The sequence below is a fragment of the Xiphophorus couchianus genome, chromosome 9 (genome assembly GCF_001444195.1).
Source record: "Xiphophorus couchianus chromosome 9, X_couchianus-1.0, whole genome shotgun sequence".
In the NCBI taxonomy this organism is placed as follows: Eukaryota; Metazoa; Chordata; class Actinopteri; order Cyprinodontiformes; family Poeciliidae; genus Xiphophorus; species Xiphophorus couchianus.
Genome location: NC_040236.1, coordinates 28,051,247 through 28,072,545, shown reverse-complemented (window position 1 = coordinate 28,072,545; position 21,299 = coordinate 28,051,247). Strand labels below are relative to the sequence as shown.

At 36.7% G+C, this 21,299-nt stretch overlaps 1 protein-coding gene across 2 annotated transcripts in view; it reads left to right on the top strand.

Moving 5' to 3' along the window:
* Positions 1–21,299, top strand: part of ano8b (anoctamin 8b) — a 42,910-nt gene that overhangs the window by 11,213 nt on the left and 10,398 nt on the right. The window contains exons 2-13 of one of the 2 annotated variants that reach the window (XM_028028298.1): positions 11,440–11,550; positions 12,388–12,520; positions 16,061–16,199; positions 16,437–16,533; positions 16,635–16,751; positions 17,171–17,298; positions 17,392–17,553; positions 17,637–17,789; positions 18,730–18,856; positions 18,944–18,999; positions 19,077–19,151; positions 19,312–19,446. In XM_028028298.1, the coding sequence (XP_027884099.1) occupies positions 11,440–11,550; positions 12,388–12,520; positions 16,061–16,199; positions 16,437–16,533; positions 16,635–16,751; positions 17,171–17,298; positions 17,392–17,553; positions 17,637–17,789; positions 18,730–18,856; positions 18,944–18,999; positions 19,077–19,151; positions 19,312–19,446 (1,433 nt within the window). The remainder of the gene's footprint in view (positions 1–11,439; positions 11,551–12,387; positions 12,521–16,060; positions 16,200–16,436; positions 16,534–16,634; positions 16,752–17,170; positions 17,299–17,391; positions 17,554–17,636; positions 17,790–18,729; positions 18,857–18,943; positions 19,000–19,076; positions 19,152–19,311; positions 19,447–21,299) is intronic. The other variant, XM_028028299.1, reaches the window with a different exon arrangement.

Below are 21,299 nucleotides of genomic sequence, written 5' to 3'. Positions count from 1 at the left end.
ACATGATTAAACTTGTTTCTTAAAGTAGATTATAAAAAGTTTTGGAAATACTCTGGTAATGTTCTGTTTTGAATTGTTTAAACTTAAATAAAGAGTTCCAAAATAAAAAGTAGTTACAACTTCTTAGGGTTGCTCAGCAAATGGCTTACACACATTTTACACCACTGGGAAGCTTGCTCCCCAGTAAGGGACTTACTTTTTTAATTTCATTTATTAATTTCTAAAGAGCTTTAAAACATCCAAACAAGGAAACAAAAGTGCATAACAATAAAAGATTAAGAGCACTAAAAAGATCACAGAACACACAACGCAAAATTTGAATGCTAAAAAGTAAAAGCCTTTTGGTGATGTCGCAAAGATCCAAAGGAAACTGATTTGGTTCTCGGTCATCCCAGCGTTCAAACGTAGCCATTGGAAAGTCCAATATAAGCTGAATGAAAAACCCACAGGACCTGCAAATACTTGTAAGTTCAGATAAATGTCAATAAATTCTAAAACAATCAGGAATTCATTGTAAAGAATATAAAATAACCTCCATGTTTAAGGACTTTTTGATTGTGGCATTTAGTTTATTATCGCTCAGGATGGAGATTGTAGGTTGTGTGTTTCATGGTGAGATTGCTTTGGCTGCAAAGAGGCAACGAAGCAGGATTGCCGCATGGCAGCAATGAATAAATTACTAGAACTTACTTGAAGTGCTGCCAGTCCAGTGTGGCTCTTATTGGTGTGACTCCAGTGTGACTATAAATTCTCTGATGACCAAGCAGCACAAGTGCAGGTTAAGTGCTGAAGGGACTTTATGAGATCAAAAATGCTGGGAGTTTGAGAGACATTCAGTAGAATCTCAATAGGACTCAAACCAAGATCTAGTAATTCCCTTTTATGGAACAGCAAATGGAACCTCTAATGCTCATTTTCTTTTGTCTAAATGCTCACAAAGAACTGAATAAATCGAGATGTACTGTTGCATATATTTTCAGTTATCGAAGGCTTAGGGATTCAGTGCTGACTAAGTTATTAGTAATATCTTCGTCTGCTTCTCGCTGAGTAGGTAAGGAAATGGGAGGGGTGTTGTAGTAATCTACAATAATCGCTGGTTCCTCGGGGATATTGATCGGATTCTGAGGCTTCTGCATCTTTATTGTCCAGAAATAGATCATACAGATCAGCTATTCAAGTCCATCTGACTCAGTGCTGCTGGTCCTGTAAAATTCAGGATGATTTCTAATAGATGTTGGATATAAACAACAATTTACTCAGTGATTACTGGGTTCCACTGGAAGTTCAGATTATCTTGTTGATATCATAATTAGAACTACTTCCTGAGATAGAAACACAAACTGAATTTTCTTTATTTTGATGCCAACCAAAGTCTTCCATTACTCTCAGTAAGTCAATTAACTTTCATAAAATGGCTTGTTATGTAACGTCACTATTAAGACACAGGCTGACATCAGGCAGATTTACACCAGCAGGGTTACATTAAACTCTAAGTTAAAGGTTCGGCAGTTTTCCTTTGGTATTGTTTAAAGCAAAGGATAACTGGAGATGAATGGAAAGGAAAGGAAGGACTCAAAATGTAGAAGTAACTAGATTATTAAAAACTGAGGTGTGGTTTTGTACTGGGAGATATTTCCCAAAATGTAATTATTTTGTTATCCATCTATCTCTATCTTTAGACTGCTTTTTTTGTTTGGTGCCATATTTGTGTTCTTTTGTATCTGTTTATGTTTTTTTTCTGATTTTGTGACTTTTCATTCTTCGATTGAGCTGCACAATATATAAAATCGCAATCATCATCACAATTATCAATACCTATTATATCAGAGCTGGACAATAAATTAATAACAAACAATATCGTAAAAGGCATGTGATCAATATCAATAGAAAATATGTCCGATAGAATATTCAAATGTTCAATCCAGAACTGCATAGCATTCTGGGGGATGTAGGCAGAGGAAAACCGTCAGCTGCTTTACCTCTCACCAACCTAAGTTAGGTTGATGGCATCAACTAAGTTTTCTCAACATGTGTTTTTTAAAGTATCCTGCAACCAAATCTTTTATTCAGTGAGAAATGTCCTGTACTGCGGTGACTCTTAGGGCTGTTCAGTACAACATAGAAAGACCGCTTTCATGTATTAACATTGCTTAGGAGTCTAATCCATGTTCTTTTGTTTTCTGTTCTTCTGAAAAGCCTTCTTCCACACTAGCGGTTGTTCCCAGCTCTACAATGACGTCTCTGTGCTCCACAAAGGCCTCTATTCATTACTTTATATTTATCAGCAGCACTCGGCCATTCATAATTCCCAATCCTCCTGCTTGACAATGTTCAATTCAGCTGGTTAGATAAGCAGTGAAATAGTACTTTGCACTAATGGGGCATGGAAAGGTCTGTCTTTCACCTTGGTTACCTGAATGAAAGGCACACAACTTTATTTTCTTCATTTAACCTCGGCGTGATAATGCGGCCGAGGTAACACTGAGATATACCAGCTGACCCTGAATTATCCACCAATTAGCCCACTTGGCAGGAGGAAAGACACTGTGGGAAATAAAGGAGGGAGATTTATTGAGTCTGAGTGAGGAGAGCAGAGAAAAGTGATGAAAAAGAGAGAAATAAGATGGTATAGGGGAAAGTGAAACTTCAACTATTCTGCTGTGTGAGCGTTATAACTCCTCTTCCCTTACATTGTCTCACCATGTCCTCTTCCTGGCGCTCAGCCATGGGTGCCTCCAGTGTCACATACAGTCATTGGTATTTTGAAGCCAAGGACAGGTCCCTATTATCCTCCTTGCCACCGATAATGAGGAAACCAGAGTCCTGACATCCACGAAGGTTGACATCTTTGTCCCATTTGTCACAGGGGTGGAACAGATACCTTTGTCTTCCTACCAGAGAAAGAAAATCCTTATCTAAACTAAACGATGTGTTATTATAGAAAAGGTAGTTTTACAGATTTTTCTGGCCATTTGGCTATTGTTTAACGTTTCATAAGATTGGAAGATATAAAGATTCAGTGATGTGGAGGCTGTCCCATCCCACTCCCGGTAAAATGACTCCTGCTCCTGCATGGCTCCCATTTCCTTCTTCATTTAGCCTTTAGACAAAGCACTTAACTTTTATTTGATCTCCCCATTAGGGCTAGACAATAAAACAATATATATTAATATAATACATCTGATAGGATATTCAATATTACACATTGAATATATTCACTAGATATTCACTGAGCTCTGATCAAGAACCCCACAGCATTCTGGGAGATGTAGGGAGAGGAAAGGCTTTAGAGAGAGTGAGCTTAAGCAAAGTTGGTGGCATCAACTAACTCACTCACTCTTTGGTTACCTAGCAACTCACTCGTTCTTTGGTTACCTAGCAACTTGTTGAGTAACTTGCACAGCAGCAGTTTAATGTTTCATCACTGTATCTGATAACTGCTTAAAAAAACAACAACAATGGTGTGGAGTGAAAACTGGCTACAAGAGAAAAGGTCAGTTTGGCAGTATTTCAGATATTTAAAACAAAAAACAATATTATTGATATCGACAGATATGAAACACTTATATGATGTTTTTCTGCAATATCGTCCAGCCTAGAGACCCATTTTAGATTTCTTCGTTTTCTGCAATTTTGTTTGAAAAGATGTGGCAACAGGAATAGTTCATCTGTGGTTATAGAGGCATTTACTACAATAATCAAAACAAAAAACTTTCACTAAAACAGGCACGAAACACCACATCCACTGTGGGCTTCTGGGACATGCAGTACTTTTGACTTTAGTGAGTCTCTAAGAAAAAGGCACAATCTTTTATCTACTGAAAGTATCAAGGGAAATGTAGTTACATTGCAAGAATTGGCAATTATTCCTTTAGACTTTAAACACAGCCCCTTTAATAATCTTGGGAAGATTACAGAAAAAAACTACAAAAGTATATCAATAAAACTCAGTGCCAGCAGTTGAACACATGCCAAAGACAAACATATTTATTCTTTTGTATTCACTTTCTTTGGAAAAAGCCAGAGAAGGAATGAGGAAAGCCACAGGAGGAAGTCATTAACATAACTCCTTACTCCTTACAACTGGTTCTACAAAGAAGTATGACTACCAAAGAGATTTAGCAAGAAAATTTTCCTTTAATCTACTCTCAAAATTCTAATTCTTAGTTTGCAACATGAATTAAAACAGAAAACCTTCTCTAGTATATCAACAAACTGCTTTTTTAAAATCAAACTTTTTCTGAATTTAAATAAAATTACAGATTGTTTAATTGGTAGCTGTTAGCTGTTTGTCCCATCAGAGATAGCTGTTCATACTAAGCCTTAGCTGTTACCTTGCATTAGATGCTCTGCCCACCATAACATGGTCTTTCTTCTTTATGTTACTACAAACCACAGATCAATGCTCTTGGACGCTAATAGTAAACACTTAATGGACTTGATTAAGCTTTTCCCTATAGTGCAGTGATTACTCAAAACTTGAATCAGCTGTCAAACTAAATCCTGTGTGTTATTTTTCAAAGAACGGGCAACATATTTTATTTTTTAGTCTATTAATCCTTAGAAAAAAATCGGAATCATTCAATATTGGAATCAGTAGGTCAGATCTCCAAGAGAAAAGCCTGATCGGTGCATCTCTGCTCTTCAGTGAAGTGAAACTGTAAAAAGTTCAGCTCACTGGAACAACTGAGTGTTTTAGACCAGGTTTATTTGTAATATCAGTATCAAGCATTCCCGCTCTTCTCTGTCTCGCTGGAAGGCTGCATCCAGATATGCTCTCAAGCGCAATGATGACAAATACCTCTTGAGACATCCTGACTGTGAAGGCTGCAGAGCTGAGACAGACATTAAAGAAATACAGAGAGAGAGCGAGAGACGGATAGATCTGGCCTGGAGGGAGCAAAGAGAGGATTTGGAGGAAAGAAAGAGGCAGGAATGATGCTGGGAAAAACAAGCTAAGAAGAAAGAGAGGAACATGTAGAGGGAAAAGAAAGAGAGGAGAGGCAAAAGAATCTTCACTCATTTATTGACAGCTGCTAGTAAAAACACAGCGTTCAATCTGTTGTGGTAAGATTATTTCTGTAAATGTTTGCCGACTATGCAGTCAGGTTGCAGTGCAGGAAAATAGAGAAAATGTTGCAGCATAGAATAAAGTGAGTCAAGAGTTTTATTGAGAACAACAGGAGGGAGAAAAAGGTGAACTGACGTTACGTTTTTCTCTAAGATTTTTCTGGTCTATTCACTCTTCATTTACAAGTTGGTTTGAGCCACTGTAGCACTCCCATTATCTTACTTTTATATTTTACCAGAATGAAAAAAACCTCATTGAGATTAAAAATCTAATTTTCAAGGGAGTCCTGGACAATGCTAAGCTATTCTAAGCTTGAGCAAAAATACTACAGTACCTCAGTGTTTACACAAAGTTACAAACATGATCTAATTGTTTTAATTCTACAAAAGACAATTACTTCAACTGTTGATAAAATAACTCATCTGAGGTTACAGATAGAGTAATATCATTTATACCATCTATACAATTATATCTGCACCCACTGAGCCACCCTGTGTTCCCATGACTTTATCCACCTTAAAATATATATTTTTTATTTGTCATTGTGTTTCTACAACACAATAAAATTGTTTTGGTACCATAACAGATAAATAAATAATAAAGCATATAAATTGTATTGCTAATGTTTCAATCAGTGCTTAAGAAAACACCTATGAAAACAGGTCCAGTTGGAGAAATGTTACCACACAGGATGATGCTGTCTCTACCATTTCCAATGATAGTATGACTAATTTACTTATGTAAAGAAATAAGCCCTTTTATTTTATAAAAATACATTTTAATATATTTTGTTTTGAAAAGGTTGGAGTAAATAAAATTTGTTTTTGCACATTGACTAGAATTACCAGCATTTCTGCAAAAGTGTTTTTCACTAAAACACTTAAAGATGTGCATATTTAGAAGAATTAAACTTTACCTGCAGAGTGAAAACTGATTGTAATGATACTAATGAATATTAAAACTTGAGTCAGGACGTCAGTGGAGCATAAAGACCCTCCTAGTTATCAACACAGCTCACTGCAGACATTAAAAAGCATCATTAACTCATTGTTAATGTGACCTTCATTTTTGCGCTAAGGCGACTTACACTCGATTGATCTGGTATTTTAGATCACAGCCTGTCACACACACATAAACATCCCAGAAAAATGCTTTATAGAGCAGCTTAGATCACAGACAGACTTCCTGTGTGATCCTCCTGCCTGGCTGCAGTCTGATAAGCATTAGCCCTGGAACCATCATCTTGCTGTGAAGGCCGTGAGTAAAACAGGCTTTATCTGTTTCCACCGCCGGTCCTCATGTAAGCCACTCCGCAGCGACCTGGATTCTGTTGCACGGCTAAAGACACTTTTAAACTTTTTTTTTCTCAAATAAATATGTCAATGACTAGTCGATCAAAACATACATTCTTTGTAAAACTTATAAAGTGTTTATCATGTGTCTAGTTGATATTAAGAATGACCCATGTTATCATTCATGGCTTTAACAGCGGTTATCTAAATTGTTTTCACCTTGGCCTGCTTAGATTGTTGTAAGAAAATATTTACACTGCAACTTTAGATAATTACAGTTTGTCTAGATAAGTGGCATCCACACTTTTTACAGCATGGCCTAAAATTCCCAAATCTTTGTCTTTAATGTGTATGTTTTGCAGTAAACTAAACATTCTAACAATATATCTATTTTCTATACCTGGACAGGTCAACAACCATGCACACACACTCACGTGCAATTTAAAGAGAACAATGAACCTTTTAGTCATGTTTCTGGACTGGGAAAGGAAACTGGAGTTCCCTGAAACAAACTACTAACCAAGAAATGCACAGGGACATGCATTGCAGAGCCAAAAATAAAAAGATAATCTTACATGTTTGGCTTATTGAAACACTTAGCTTCTTATATATATTTTTTTACTGTCAAGAATTTTACTTTCTTCAGCAAGAAGCAGGATGTGTCACTCTTTCTTAGAAAATACATGCAATATTTTGCAAATGTTAATGATTGATTGATCCAAAGTCTGTTTCTGAGTGAAATATGAAATTACAATGAGGACAAAAAAAACATTGCTAAATTTATTGAATCTACTTTGCCTTGCCTCTTACGTTCTATTTTAATTGGAATAAAATTCCTATTGGAAATCTTCAAAAAATACATAAAAGCTACATAAAGCATTAACGTACATCAATCATTGTGCTAAAATATTGTCTGCAGCCACACAGAATCATTCCAAGTGTAGCAATTGCCCCTACATCACATTTTAAACAAATCTTGGCTAAATAGTATTCTCTTGACAGCATTTCAAGGAGGTTCAGGCCAGAACTTTGACTGGTTGAAAGAAAATTGTGGATTTCTTTCTTTTTTTCTCATTTTTTTGTAGATCTCCTACTTAGATTTGTAATCATTGTCTTTTTGGCTGACCTATTTTCTGCCGAGCCTCCGCTGTCAGACCGATGGCTTCATGGTTGACTGTGAATATTTTTTTGGAAAACTCAATTACTGGTGTGGCTGCATAAACACAAAATGATATCTTGTAAATTATATTACAAGACTACCTTCATACGAGAATAAAGTCATAATATTTCGACTTTATTCTCATATCATTTTGACTTTATTCTCATAATATCATGATGTTATTTCATTTTTTTTCATTTTCTTACTGTGGCCCTAATACTCCTTCATAGTAATCACTTGTTATTCTGTAAAAATTGCATTACCTCAATGCAATTGAGGTATTGCAATTACCTCAGTTAGAGTCGATACAGATCTATACCCACCATGGAGGTCAATGCTCTCTGGCTTCTATGCACTGATTGACAACAGCCTTTATTTGGGATCTTAGTTTTAGTTTATGCAAACACAGACACAAATCTGCATCATGCCTTAAATGTCCAATCTATCCTGGGTAATACCACACCGAGCAGCAAATCCATAAAAGCATGCAAAGTGTCTGAGCCGCTCTCTGCTGGGATTCAGAAATTGAAGCCTTGCAGAAGTGTTGAGGCCTATTCACCGGCTGCTCCTGGAGTGTGTTTGTGTGAGCTGCTCTCTGCGGTGAATACAGGACTCATTAGAATGGCTGTCATGTCACAGCAGAGCCTGCAGCATTTCATCTAAATCACAGCTGAGTGACCAGTTATGTTTCTGCTCTGGGAAAACCACTCAGGATGGAAAAGCAGAAAACGAAAACAACCCACCTCACTATGCTTCCCATCTATTTGTTGCCAGTCAGAAATAGATGTGAAATGGTGCAAAGATGGGGAACAATGGAATTTAAACTTACAATGCCTGAAAAAGGTTTTAACAGATTTCTTCCTTTTGCTTTTGTTTCAGCCAAAAGTAACCTGAGTAAATGCAAAAAATCAGTTTTCAAAAACCTCCTGTCCACCAAATATCTTGCAAAGGTTTTGCAATTGGTAAAAGTGAGATGGAGTCATCTGTCCAGATGAAATGGTAACAACCAGTTTAAGGGAGGTTCTTTTAAAAAGCCAAACAATGCATTGAAAGTAATATTTTGCTAATTTCTTTCATAAACAAAACTAAGCTTTAAAATTTGTGTCTTAAAAAATATATTTGGTTAAAAGGCTATGAAACTGCCCTGCATCACAGTTATTCCTACTTAATAAATAACCTCAGCTTTGCTCATTTTCAGTTCATCAACATTTATTATTTCTTAAGACTTTTTAACTCTACCAGGAGCATCAATCATAGCTAAAGAAGAAATTAAGTTTAATTTTCTGTCCTAATGCTATAATTCTCTATCTAGCTCTGATTTAGCTTCCAAAATCACTTTAGAAAGTGTTTAAAATGCAAATTACTTCCCTATATTAGTTTGTCTTGCTGTAAAAACTTGAACTCTGGTTGAATACAGATGAAAATGAGGTTGAAGATTATTTCCAGGGCAGAAAATCAAACAGTAAATCATAAAGGGATAGAACTGGGATTAAGACAGCAGACCTAATTTCCCTGAAATAAACCATAGTTCACTGCCAGAAGCCCCATGACAGGTTTGTTCTTTGCAGCCGCATCACGTTGCACATGTTTTGCATGGTCACAATGCAAATATAAGTGTTGCTAGAACTGTGTGTTGTGTTTCCTCTGAAGCCTCCCACTTCTTGGAAGGGGAGGGACAGATTTTTGTGACAGGTGTTTCCTGAGAGCCACAGCATCATTCTTACAGCAGTGATATCCTGCTAATATTTATATCTCTCATGGCCTTGACCTTTCTGTGTTGTGTGCACATCAACAGTATAAACTATTACTGCAGTGACAAAGAGGCAGGAACCTTATTAAATTATTACAAACCTGTTGGATTTCAGTTTAGTCTGGATACTTTAAATAAACCAAAATAAACAAGTAGTATATCATTATAATTTGGGGACTGTGATGTTAAGCAGCCCTCAGTGTGATCTTTGGAAACAGACCAATGTTTTGGCTCATCTTAGAGCCTTTGTCTCAGTTTTTTTTTTGAGCTGTTGAGGGATGGAAATTTACTCCAGGCTGCTGTCATTATTGTTCAGGAGTCAGGAAGCAGTTTTTACGAACTGTCCGCTGACAGCTGAGCACAGCGTGGCTCCACTGTGCTCACAGATCTGCTTGAAACTGTTTGCACTGGTGCATCAGTGTAAATGTGAACTTTGGAGGAGATGTCAGAGTGAAGAAAGAACTTTAAATATATTTCCAGTGAAGAGTTACCGTATCCAAGTCAAAGAAATGTCAGCTGAGTGAGTTAACTTGTTGGGTTGCATCACAGTAAAGATATTAAAGTTTGTTTTTGGCCAAATAAAAGTCAGTTTAAAATGAATTGCAAAAGTATTCGTACACTCTGAGATTTTTCCATTGCCTGTCAGGTTACAGCCACAAGAGTGTATTTTATGTAATAAATTTACACCAGATAATGCAGAATTGTGAAACGGGAGCAACATTTTTCCTGCTTATTTTAACAAATAAAATCTTTAAAATATGTTTTGCCCATTCTACTCTGCAAAATAGCTCAACTTCAGTCAGATTGGACATAAAGCATCAGTAAACATCTATTTTTAGTTCTGACCTCAGGATTTCTTTGATTTAGGTCTGGACTTTGACTGGTCCAGGACTATTATTTGATTAGAATCATATTATTGTAGCTCTGGCTATATGTTAAAGGAGACTGGTCTGCTGGAAGACAAACCTTTAACCTGTGTCCAAGTCTTTTAGATGGTTACCTTGCATTTAACTTTAAAAAAAAAAAAAAAAAGACTGCAAATACATACATATTGTTCTTTGTCGTCTTTTATTTTCTCTAAATTGTATATGTTTGTACAGTTTGTATGTATGCTGTGAGTGCTTAAAAACCAAAATCATATTCCTTGTTGAGCATACAACCTCTCAGAACATCTGGATTTATACTGAGATTAAATCAGTGGAAAAATAATTACTTATTATGTTATATTTGAAGATCATTTTATTTAAGGGTATCATAGTAAATGAGGGGGGTGAAAACAGTTTTGTATCATTTTCATTCTATTTCACAAAAGTACTTTGCTTTTGTCTAGCAAATAAAATCCCAATGAAATACATTTGGGAACATTTTCCCAAATGTGAAAACATTCAAGGGGTGTGGATACTTTTGCAAGGTTCTGTACAAATGAACTGAATGTATGGTTTTGTAATAATTAGTAAAAATATAAACCATCAAATCTTTCTCCAAACCTCAAAATGTAATTCATTATTCAGATTTTTTGACAAATTTCCTGGAAGCTCAGGGCATAAAACAGCCCTGACAAATCACAGCAGTTGGTCTCTTTGATCGAGCTGAATCTATTTGTGGGGGTGTGTTTGTGTGTGTGTGTACTTGTTATTGTTGCCTATTTAGGACATTTTCTGGGATATTTACCAACCTTCTGAAGACCAGTCGGTCTTATGGGGAAAAAAAGAACTTGGTCGTGATGTGGCAGATACCCATTTCTAGGGTCAGGGGTTGGAGTTATTGGAATGGTGAGGTTAAGGTCAGACTTAGGCAGAAATGCCATTAGTGAAATAAATGGATGTCAATACAAAGTCCTCACATGGGTAGTATTAAAATATGTGCGCGCAACAGTTCAAACAGTGCAGACAATTTACAGCCTGTGGTCCTGGCAGGCCAGGATTATTTCTGTCAGTGCCGTGTTGTGAAGCAAAGCAGTGTGACATTTAAATCTGTCCTGATGAGAAGGATGGTTTTATTTGTGTTTATGTGTCTCTTTGTCTCAGTGTGCTGGAAGTTTTTTTTACAAGCTTTTGGAAAAAAAAGGTTCCAAATGTCAGTGATCTGTACACATGTTGACTTTGAAATGGTGACTGTCTCCTTCTTTTGCCCCCTCCCCTCCACTCTGTCTCTTTTTGTCTTCCAGATAAGTTGTTTGGGAAGCGTCTGCTGCAGGCTGGGAGACACATCCTGTCTCACAAGTCTTGGATGAAAACGGTGCCCACGGAGAACTGTGATGTCCTCATGACGTTTGCAGGTCAGAAGCTTAAAGACGCCCACACAGATGTCACAACGTCTAAAGTTTGGGTTTTTAAAAAAGGCAACAATAAAAACATTTATCTACTTTAAAAAAAAATGATCAGGTTTTCCCCAAGGAGTGACCTGCTGATTTTGAACTCTATCATTTTCAAATTCAGCTGCTAAGTGTAATAATTGACTAAAGAAAATTGTTTCAGCATTTCTGAAAATAATGGATTGCTTCACTAAACTTTATCGGACGTTTTCTAAACTCAGAATAAACGTATCAGGGTAAACAAAGCAAAGTGTAAGGAAAATGTAAACTAATAATCAATATTCTCATCACATTTTCAGGAACTTTATCACAATGGAATATTTTCCTGCTCCTTTTTCTGCTTTCTTCTTTTTCTGTGTAACCCTAACTTGCTGTTTTTTTATAATTACTTTATCAACTTTAACAAATTAAAAATGACAATATAATTGTAATCTACCTTCAAATTAAGACATTTATATTTAGTCATATTGCTGAGATGAGATTAATAGTCAGGGGTTTACAGGAACAAATTTGCTTCCCAGTAAAAGCTTTTTAATTAATTTTATGTTCATGATCAAACAATATATATATATATATATATATATATATATATATACAGTATATATTCTCATCACATTTTCATATATATATATATAGGAAGCTGACTTATTGAGCCTAGAAAATGATTACTACAGGATAAATTCCTGTAGTTTGTTCAGTATTCTCAGCAGACAAAGGAGTAAATGTTAACTATGGATGAATAATGTTGAGCTTGCTTGTTTATGCATGAAAAATTCATTTGTGTTTCTTTTTTTGACGCAGACACTACAGATGACCACACGTTGCTATGGCTACTAAACCACATCCGGCTAGGAATCCCAGAGCTCATCATCCAAATCCGGCATCATAAGCACACCAGAGTCTACGCATTCTTCATCACTGCTACGTATGAAAAGTAAGAAACCTGCCAGGAACAGAGCTTTGGAGGTCTTAGTTTGAAATAGTATTTTTTAAAGCATTTATTGTAGCTTTTATTTCTTGAATTATTCGTCAATAATGTTATAAATATCATTAAACTAAAAACATGTGAGGGGTGTTTAATTTTTCTGCATTTTATTGGCTCTTTACATCTCATATTATAGATCCTTGACTGTAACAAAAGACAACTTAGTTTTGTTTTCTGTGCATTCGCATTTGTGGATTTCTTTGAAAGTTTTAAGTTAAAATGTTTCCTTTCCGAGCAGAATGACGATGCAAACTTTCTGTAGATGTTATCAGATTGACTGCTCCAACCTTGTGCTCTAAAGGCTGTTCAGCTGTGACTATGAATTAATCATTAATTCACATTCTGCAGAACTTACACAAGAAACTACTCATCTAACTTTCCTCCATAACAAAATTAATATCAAACAAAACTATGCACAAATGGCTTATGAATAATGCTACATATGACGTCTGTCTGCAGAAGTTCTAGATGCAGTTATTGTAGACGATTGCTGAAACTTCCTTTTTAATGGCTTCACATTGAGCTGCTGCTACAGTTGGCACAGCAGTGTTTAGAGTTTCATTAGTGAAACTGCCAAGATGTTTGGTGCATTCAACTGCTTCTCACTGCAGCTTTAATTCAAGTCCTGTAAAGTGGTTTGAACTGTATTTACACTGATTGTGCTTCATACTGTAGAGTCTCATTTTTCCTGTTTCCAGGAAAGTGGTGGAAGAATCCTGAGTCAGTTTTATCTAGGCTTTATTTGTTTAGATGGCAGCTCTTTGAGGCCTCTCCTCTCTTGATAGCTGAGGGTTTTACTTTAAAAATAACCTAAGAGTGGAAAACTGCCTTTGTTGAGGATTATGCTGACATATGCTTTGAGTGGGGTTAAACTGTGGCAGGAACTGCATCTTCTGATTGGTTCAGTGTTTGCATGCCAACAGAATAACGACCCTGTTTCAGGTTTTAGCGGTCAACAGAGATTTGCAGCAAAAAGAAGCTACTGGTTTATTAACCAGTCTTGCTTTTAAATTTTACTAATGTACTCCTCAAGGAATTGGGTCAGGAGGTCAAACATCCTGCAAAGGTCATTTTACTTTTTAAATAGCAACACTGAGGAACAGCCAAAGATCCAAATACAGACTGTTGATGGATGGATGGATGAATAGTTATATAGATGGTTGGATGATAGATGGATTGATATTTTGATAGTTGAATGGATAGATGGATGGATGGATGGTATAGAGGTATCAATAATATTGAACAATGTCAGGATTTAAATTGTTGCTAATGTTGCTCTTCAGGGTTTTTATTATTTTACGTTTTACAAAATAATCCTTTAATTGAAAACATTAACATTAATTTAAAACACGTCTTCTTCCTCCTTCTCTGTGACTTCTTACTACAAAAAAATCCTGTTCCCCTTCCCTGACGCAGCATTTATTACCCATTCCTCTGCTCTGACTGTGCATTTTACAGCATGCTGTCCAGTTCTGCTGAGATTTATTACTACACATTTTATGTCTGATAGGCATTTGTTAAATTAGCATACGCTTTAGCAGCAACGGCCTCCTCAGCAGAGTTCTGCTCCTTTACAAGGTTACCTTTGTGCACAATTTTCCTTTAACTCAATCCAGGTCTATCTGCACCAGAGGACAGAGGGTAAAATGTTTAATTGAAATAATAAGAGAGCATCTAATTTAGTTTCCTGGCTATAGCTGGTGCTTTAAGTTCTGAATGAACCTTAATTGTACTAAACATTTAGTTTAAGTAGATAGAGCCATTTTATTGCGATAGATAAGCTAAGTTTGCAGCATTCTGCAGTGATACAGCAGCTTGCACCTTACATTTTCATTGTCATCCGTCATGGCGCTGTCTGTACTTTATTGTACCGCCCCTGCAACTACATGCAGTTGCATGATAGATGGATGTTACAAGCCCACCTAAGCTGTACTCCCACTTGCTTGCATAAAGAATAAATATATATATATACAGAGGAGAGCAATGGAAGCTGATAACCTCCAGGGGAAAAGAGGGAGAGTCATGATTTATTAGCAGTGCAATTTCATCTCAACGCCTTTAGGAAGGACATAAAGAAGGGATGCAAGAGGTATGGAAGGCAAACAAGAGGTTAAGACTGATAGAAGTTTGAAAACTTGACTGAGAGGAAAGCAGATAGAAAATGTGCATGAATAGAAAAAAATGAGGAGCTGGGGCTTAGATCAAGGGGTTTAGAGAAAGAAGTAATCTCTGTTGGTTTTGCATTGTCCCTATTGTCACCGTTTCCACTTGACTTATTGAAAGGATTTAATAATATAACTAAAATTTACATATAAATCTGAATGAATACAGGAGTGTGCAAAACCATTACTCATGTTTGATGACAACAGAATTCAGCCATCTCAATTATTTTTGCTTTTGACTGTCCCACTAGAGAGAAACTACAACACCACGACATGCAGAATCTGCCAGAACAAGGATAATCTCAGTAGAAGATCTTGTCTAAAGATCTTCTAGGTTGAATAAAGAATGCAGTATTCTGTCATTTTTAATCTCTGTTTAACTGTGGTGAGATTATGATGGCTTGTTACCAGAGAGCCTACATATCTAGTCCTTACAAAATATTTTTGTCTAATTTCTAGTGCAAATATATTAGTACACTTGAAATAAGACAGAACAAGCTTACAAATAACATTTCAAAGAGCTATACGTGCTTGTTTTAAGTCGGTAATTCCTTAATATCGATTTAAAAAGGGCTGTTTTTTCTGGCATGATAAGAATTTTGATTTATTGTTGTCACAATACATTTCAAAGTAAAACAAAATCTGACTGAAATGTTATTTTTATTATTTTCTCCCATTTTCCCATGAGAGCATAAAAAATCAACAAATTCAAAAATAAAGTTTAGATAAAGTCTCCATGTGTAGATTAGTGATGCAAATCACATTTCTTTAAATAAGTGGCGTCCTGAAGAAGCTTACTTTAAATAGAAATGTTTTTCAAGAACAGTATTTATGCTTGTGGAGTTATGAATGTACCTAAAAATATGTAATTAATTCTAATTGTTATTGCTTTCACAATAATACTACAATATAAAGTGATAAAATCCTAAATCCATATTGCCCATATTGTTCAGGATGATATTTGATGTTATGGATGGAGTCTTAGTGTAACATGTAAGGGGTTCTTGGTGAAAAATAATGAATTTTTTAACAGCATTTTGTTGGTCAAATTTGACCTAAAATAGCTGAAATAGTTTTTTTCTGAAAGGAAGGAAACACTCCTGCTTTGCTGTTACTATGAGATCACTCGTAGTATTGCTCCCTCCGCCTACATGTTTTGTTGCAACAGAATGCAAAAGCTCGAGGGTCATTTCAGTGTGTGAGTTCTGGGATGTGCAGGCAATCAGTAACAAAAGGAGATTTAACCAGAGCAGATTGAGATGAAAATGACGAGTCACAGATCTGAAACAAAAAGTGAGGGAATAAAACTGCATTCATGTTGTTGCAGTTTGCTGCGAGGTGCAGAGGAGATGGGCCTGAGGAAAGGGGTGAAGCCGGAGTTTGGTGGAGGAGCACGGAGCTTCTCCTGCGAAGAGGACTACATCTACGAGAACATTGAGAGTGAGCTGTGCTTCTTCACCTCACAGGTCAGTCTGCAACCCTCTCTCTTTCTCTCTCTCTCTTTTTCACACACACACACACACACAGACACCCCTACACACCAATGTTACCAACAAGGTTCTATCAATCTAACCTGCCAAGAGGGGACTTCTGTTTCTGTTTTTTTGAAAAAGCAAAAACCCAATATAAAATTAACTTTTAAGTTCTGTTATGCACATGTGTGAAGGGAGTTCATGCATTCATGTGTGTCTCTCTTGTTGCAGGAAAGACAAACCATCATCAAATACTGGCTGGACAATCTACGTGCCAAGCATGGCGAGGTTCTTCATAATATCAGCTTCCTGGAGGGCCAGCCAATCAGTAAGCTGAAGCTGTTAGTAGGTTTAGGGTTATTTGATTGTTTTATTTCTTTGGTTTGTGTTTGTTGCTGTCTCTAACGGTCTGTAACCGCCTCTCTGCAGTCCCAGAGCTGAGAGCCAGAGGAGTGATCCAGCAGGTGTTTCCTCTCCATGAGCAGAGGATCCTCAACCATCTGATGAAGTCCTGGGTCCAGGCGGTCTGCGAGAAGCAGCCGCTAGGTCAGCAGGTCCACATATCCAACCATACATACAAACATCCATCCATCCATCAATCCAACCAACCATAAATCCATACATACAAACATACATCCGTCCAACCATACATCCTTTTATCCATTTTTTGTCCATCTGTTCATCCATCCATCCATCCATGGATGGATGCAATTATCCATTTATCTATCCATCCCTCCGTCCTTCCGTCTGTCCTTCCATCCGTCTATCTCCGTCCGTCCGTAGATTCATAGAATTATTCATTCATCCATCCAGGTATCTAAATAAATATTCCTCCATCCGTCCATCCAACATTCACTCCATGAAAATGACTTTTGCTTAAAATCTTTAAATTAAAGCATTCAGAATAAAAAAATTATGAACCTTTAAGTTCATTTTTCAGCTTGTTCTTTTTATATTATTTACAGACGACATCTGTGACTACTTTGGGGTGAAGATAGCGATGTATTTCGCCTGGCTGGGTTTCTACACCACCTCCATGTTGTATCCTGCTGTGATCGGCTTTGTGCTGTGGATGCTCACAGAGTCGGATCAGGTGAGAACACAACATTTGGTGGCCTGAATTATTAACGGGAAGACACCGCCGCTTGCTTGCTGCCACAAACACGCGCCTGTTTGTGTATCCCAGACGAGCCGTGACATCTGCTGCGTGGTGTTTGCGCTGTTCAACGTGGTGTGGGCCACCCTGTTCCTGGAGCGGTGGAAGAGGAGGGGAGCCGAGCTGGCGTACAAATGGGGAACGCTGGACACGCCCTCCAAATCACTGGAGGAGCCGCGGCCTCAGTTTCGGGTGAGAGGAACTGGATTTTATTCCTCCCCGTTTCCATAGGGACTCCCTGCTGTTTTGAGTTGTTTAATACTCTCTGTGTGCAGGGAGTGAAGCGCTGCAGCCCCGTAACGGGATGTGAGGAGTTTTACTACCCGCCGTGGCGCAGGCGTGTGTTCAGGTGGCTGGTCAGCCTGCCCATCTGTATCCTGTGCCTCTGCTTTGTCTTCCTCGTCATGCTCATCTGCTTTGAGCTGCAGGTCAGGTTTTCTTTAGTTACTTGCTACTTTAAATGCAGTAGCTGCGTGCTAAGAATTTAAAATGTTTGGTAAGCTGCAGTTTTGTAGCTGAATTTGAAGATTGATGTTGTAGTTCAGCAGTGGATGAAGTGTCAAATGTGCCAATGTTTTAGATATAAATTAAGGATTAACTAAAAATGTGGGAAAAGGAGAAAATAATTTACCTATAGCTATTTAAATATTTAATTAATCTCATAATTAACAGTGATGTTTATTAAATAAAATTATAAGTTGATATTGTTAAACTAATACTTTATTATTTCATGGCCAATTTCCCCTTCCGATAATTTAAATTGTCACTCTGGCTTATCACAAATAATCTAAAATCTGACTGTTTAACCTGCAAATACAAGAACAGCTCAATGAATTGTAATGTGAATGAATGAATCCAGTGCAAAACATGATACATTATATAGTTCACAGACATAATTATAATTATGACAATGCTTCTCTAGTAAAACTAATTTTTATTGATTGTTATATTTAGATTTTCTGAGAAACTAGGTTTTGGTTTATCATAAGCTGTATCTCATGAAATGCAAAATTAATAATTGCTGGAATTACAGGACTATTTGTAGTGAATCTGTATGAATTTCACTTTTTTAAATTAAATAAAATAAATGTATTGATATTATAGTTTTTTGTGATGCATTTGTACATGTACCTCAAATCATCTTGACTGAAACTAAACTAGCCCTACCCTCTAACTTTGATAGCTTAGACTGAGAGGTGAAATGGATGAATGATTTAAAATAATTAAAATAATAAAAACTGTGTAATAATCAAACTTTTGTTTCAAAAAAGATAAATATATTATTATTGACATGTATATGTTTATATATGTTTATATAAATATAAATATGTTTAGTTATTTATCAAACAATTATGTCTTTTGTTGCAGGAGTTTGTGATGGGGATCAAGGAAATGCCACGCCTGGCTCGCTTTATCCCTACAATCATGCTTGCTATCACTGTGAGTGCATGTGACGAGGTGTACAGGAAAATCGCCTGCTGGCTCAACGACATGGGTGAGAGTCCAGCTTCTGGTCAACACAATACAATTAGCTCTATTGATGTTTCCTGAGCTTAACACATTCTGCTCCTCCATTCTGTAGAAAACTACAGACTCCAGAGTGCCTATGAGAAAAATCTCATCATCAAAATGGTTCTTGTGAGTAAATTATCTGTCTAATTTTTTCATGTAGTATTTAATCAGTTGTTCTCACCTTTCTTTTGTTTTTCTTTCAGTTTCAGTTTGTAAATTCTTATCTCAGCCTTTTTTACATTGGATTCTACCTCAAAGACATGGAGCGTCTGAAGGAGGTAGGAAACGACTGTATATTTGCTTCAAGCATTACACAGGCTTACACAGTGTGTGCTAGCATCATTTTATCCCCTAAATGCTTTGCTGTGTCTGTCTCCTCGCATTGACATCCATGCCCATTCATCCACACATCCATCCATGTTTGTCTGTGTGCGGAAGATGCTGCTGGTGTTGTCTCTGTTACGAAGTCTGCAGCGGCAGGTCCGGGAAAATCTGCTGCCTTACGTCCTCTTCAAGATCCAGATGGTTGTGGTCTCAGTGCCCTGGTTCTTCAGGGCTTTGCTCAAGTCTAAAGTATGACTTCTGTTGACTCCTGGAGGGACTGAAGGTCCATTTTGTCTCACTCTGTCACCTCTGCTTTGTTCTGGTTTGTCTGTTGGTGCGGGGAAACTTTAATGCTAAAGATGCAACGATTTTAAATATGTGCCTACAGTTTTTGTGTCTTTTTACTGAAGATGGTAGACCCTTATCTCAGAGACCCCTTAAACCTACCGATAATCCATTCAACCTTCCTGTTATCTGATTAAAGGCTTGCTCTCTTGCAGCCTGAATGAACTGAGACATTGAGGATGTCTGAGGAAATACGTTTTCCTTTAAATAGCTACTTGTTGCTTCTTTCTTCCTCTGAATTTATTTTAAACATCTTAAAACATCTGAAAATTGCTTCAGCTAAGCCCAAAATTATTCATACTCCTGACAGATCAAGGCTTACGGTATTATTTTAACGTGTTTTGACTGAAAGTAGTTTTTAGATTTTTGAAAAGCATTGCCATTGTCATGACTTGATATCGTTGATGGCAAGGTCATAACTAAAGATAAACCTTCATGAGCACAAGGCAAAAATCTGTTCAGGCATTATAACTACAGCTAAAAAAGTTTTTTCTTTGATTATTGAGACGGGTGTGAATAATTTGCAATTTTTTATTGAAATATAACAAAATAAATACTTTTTCCAAACTTTATACTCTTTTTGCAGTATTTTATTTTTTTAGGACAAGACCTGTCTCATTTCCTTCTACATCTAAACCTTCTAGAGGTGTGAATAATTTTGGGTTAACTGTAGCTTTGTTACTCAGTAACAGTGTCCACACTAAAGACATTTTGTGGCAAAGATTTCAGAGCTTCTGACGGGCTCATCAGCTCCAGCCAATACCTCAGTGTTGCTTTATGTTTTGGATGTTTTCCTGTATTCTTGTACTTGAAGCCTCTGTTTCTTTGTAGCTGCTGGAACAAAAGTCTACAAATTTGCCAGGATCGTTTCTTGCATCGTATAGCATCAAACCTTTTTGATCTTTCTTCTTTGAGGTCACTGTATGAAGATGTTTTCCACTTTGTTTCCATATTTGTGACGGCCTTTAGGAAATTTGATCTTTCCTTTTTGTCATTTTTGTTTGCATTTTTGTTTATTTCTCTGCAACATCTGACAGTCTGCAGATCTTGTTGCTTCCTTAGTTGGATTGGTAATAGTTTTCCTTGTTCCTGTCTCTACAATCAACTTTATTCCAATATTTGTTGAGCTAAACTCATTAAGAAGTCTATGCCCAACAACTCGTAAGCAGAAAGTGAAATAAGCTGAAAATATAATTTATTGTGACTCTAAAATTAAACAGAAAACTTCTTAGTAAAAACAATATACGTGAAAATCTTTAGTCAGCTCTTTTGTTAAACTCTGTTTGTGACTGGCTGGTGTTTGCTCTGGCTGTTTCAGCTGGTATCAACAGAAGGACAAAAGCTCCTTTCCTCAGTTTCCTAGAAACTGGATGTGACATTGTATCCAAGTCCTGTCAAGAATTTATTGAGGCTTAATTTGCTTTAGTCTGCTGTCCTTTGCACTTGCCCTAACAATGTTACCATACATACAGTGTGAGCCTTTATCTATGTAAGCATTTCTGTTTACATATATATTGCAGAATGAGTAAAACAATTCCGGTATTACTGGGCAGTTTAGTGCAGTTTTAGCAGTATTTTTGCAAGATTTACCAGTCTTTTACCAGTATTGTGGAGCCTGTTTCAATCCCAGAGATTTAATGCAATTTAGATTTTTATACATATTTCAAACAAAACCTTTTGTAACTTGTGGATTATCTGTTTTTCAGACAACTTCTGACTAGGGGTGGGCATTTATGGTATCATTTATCAATTGTAAA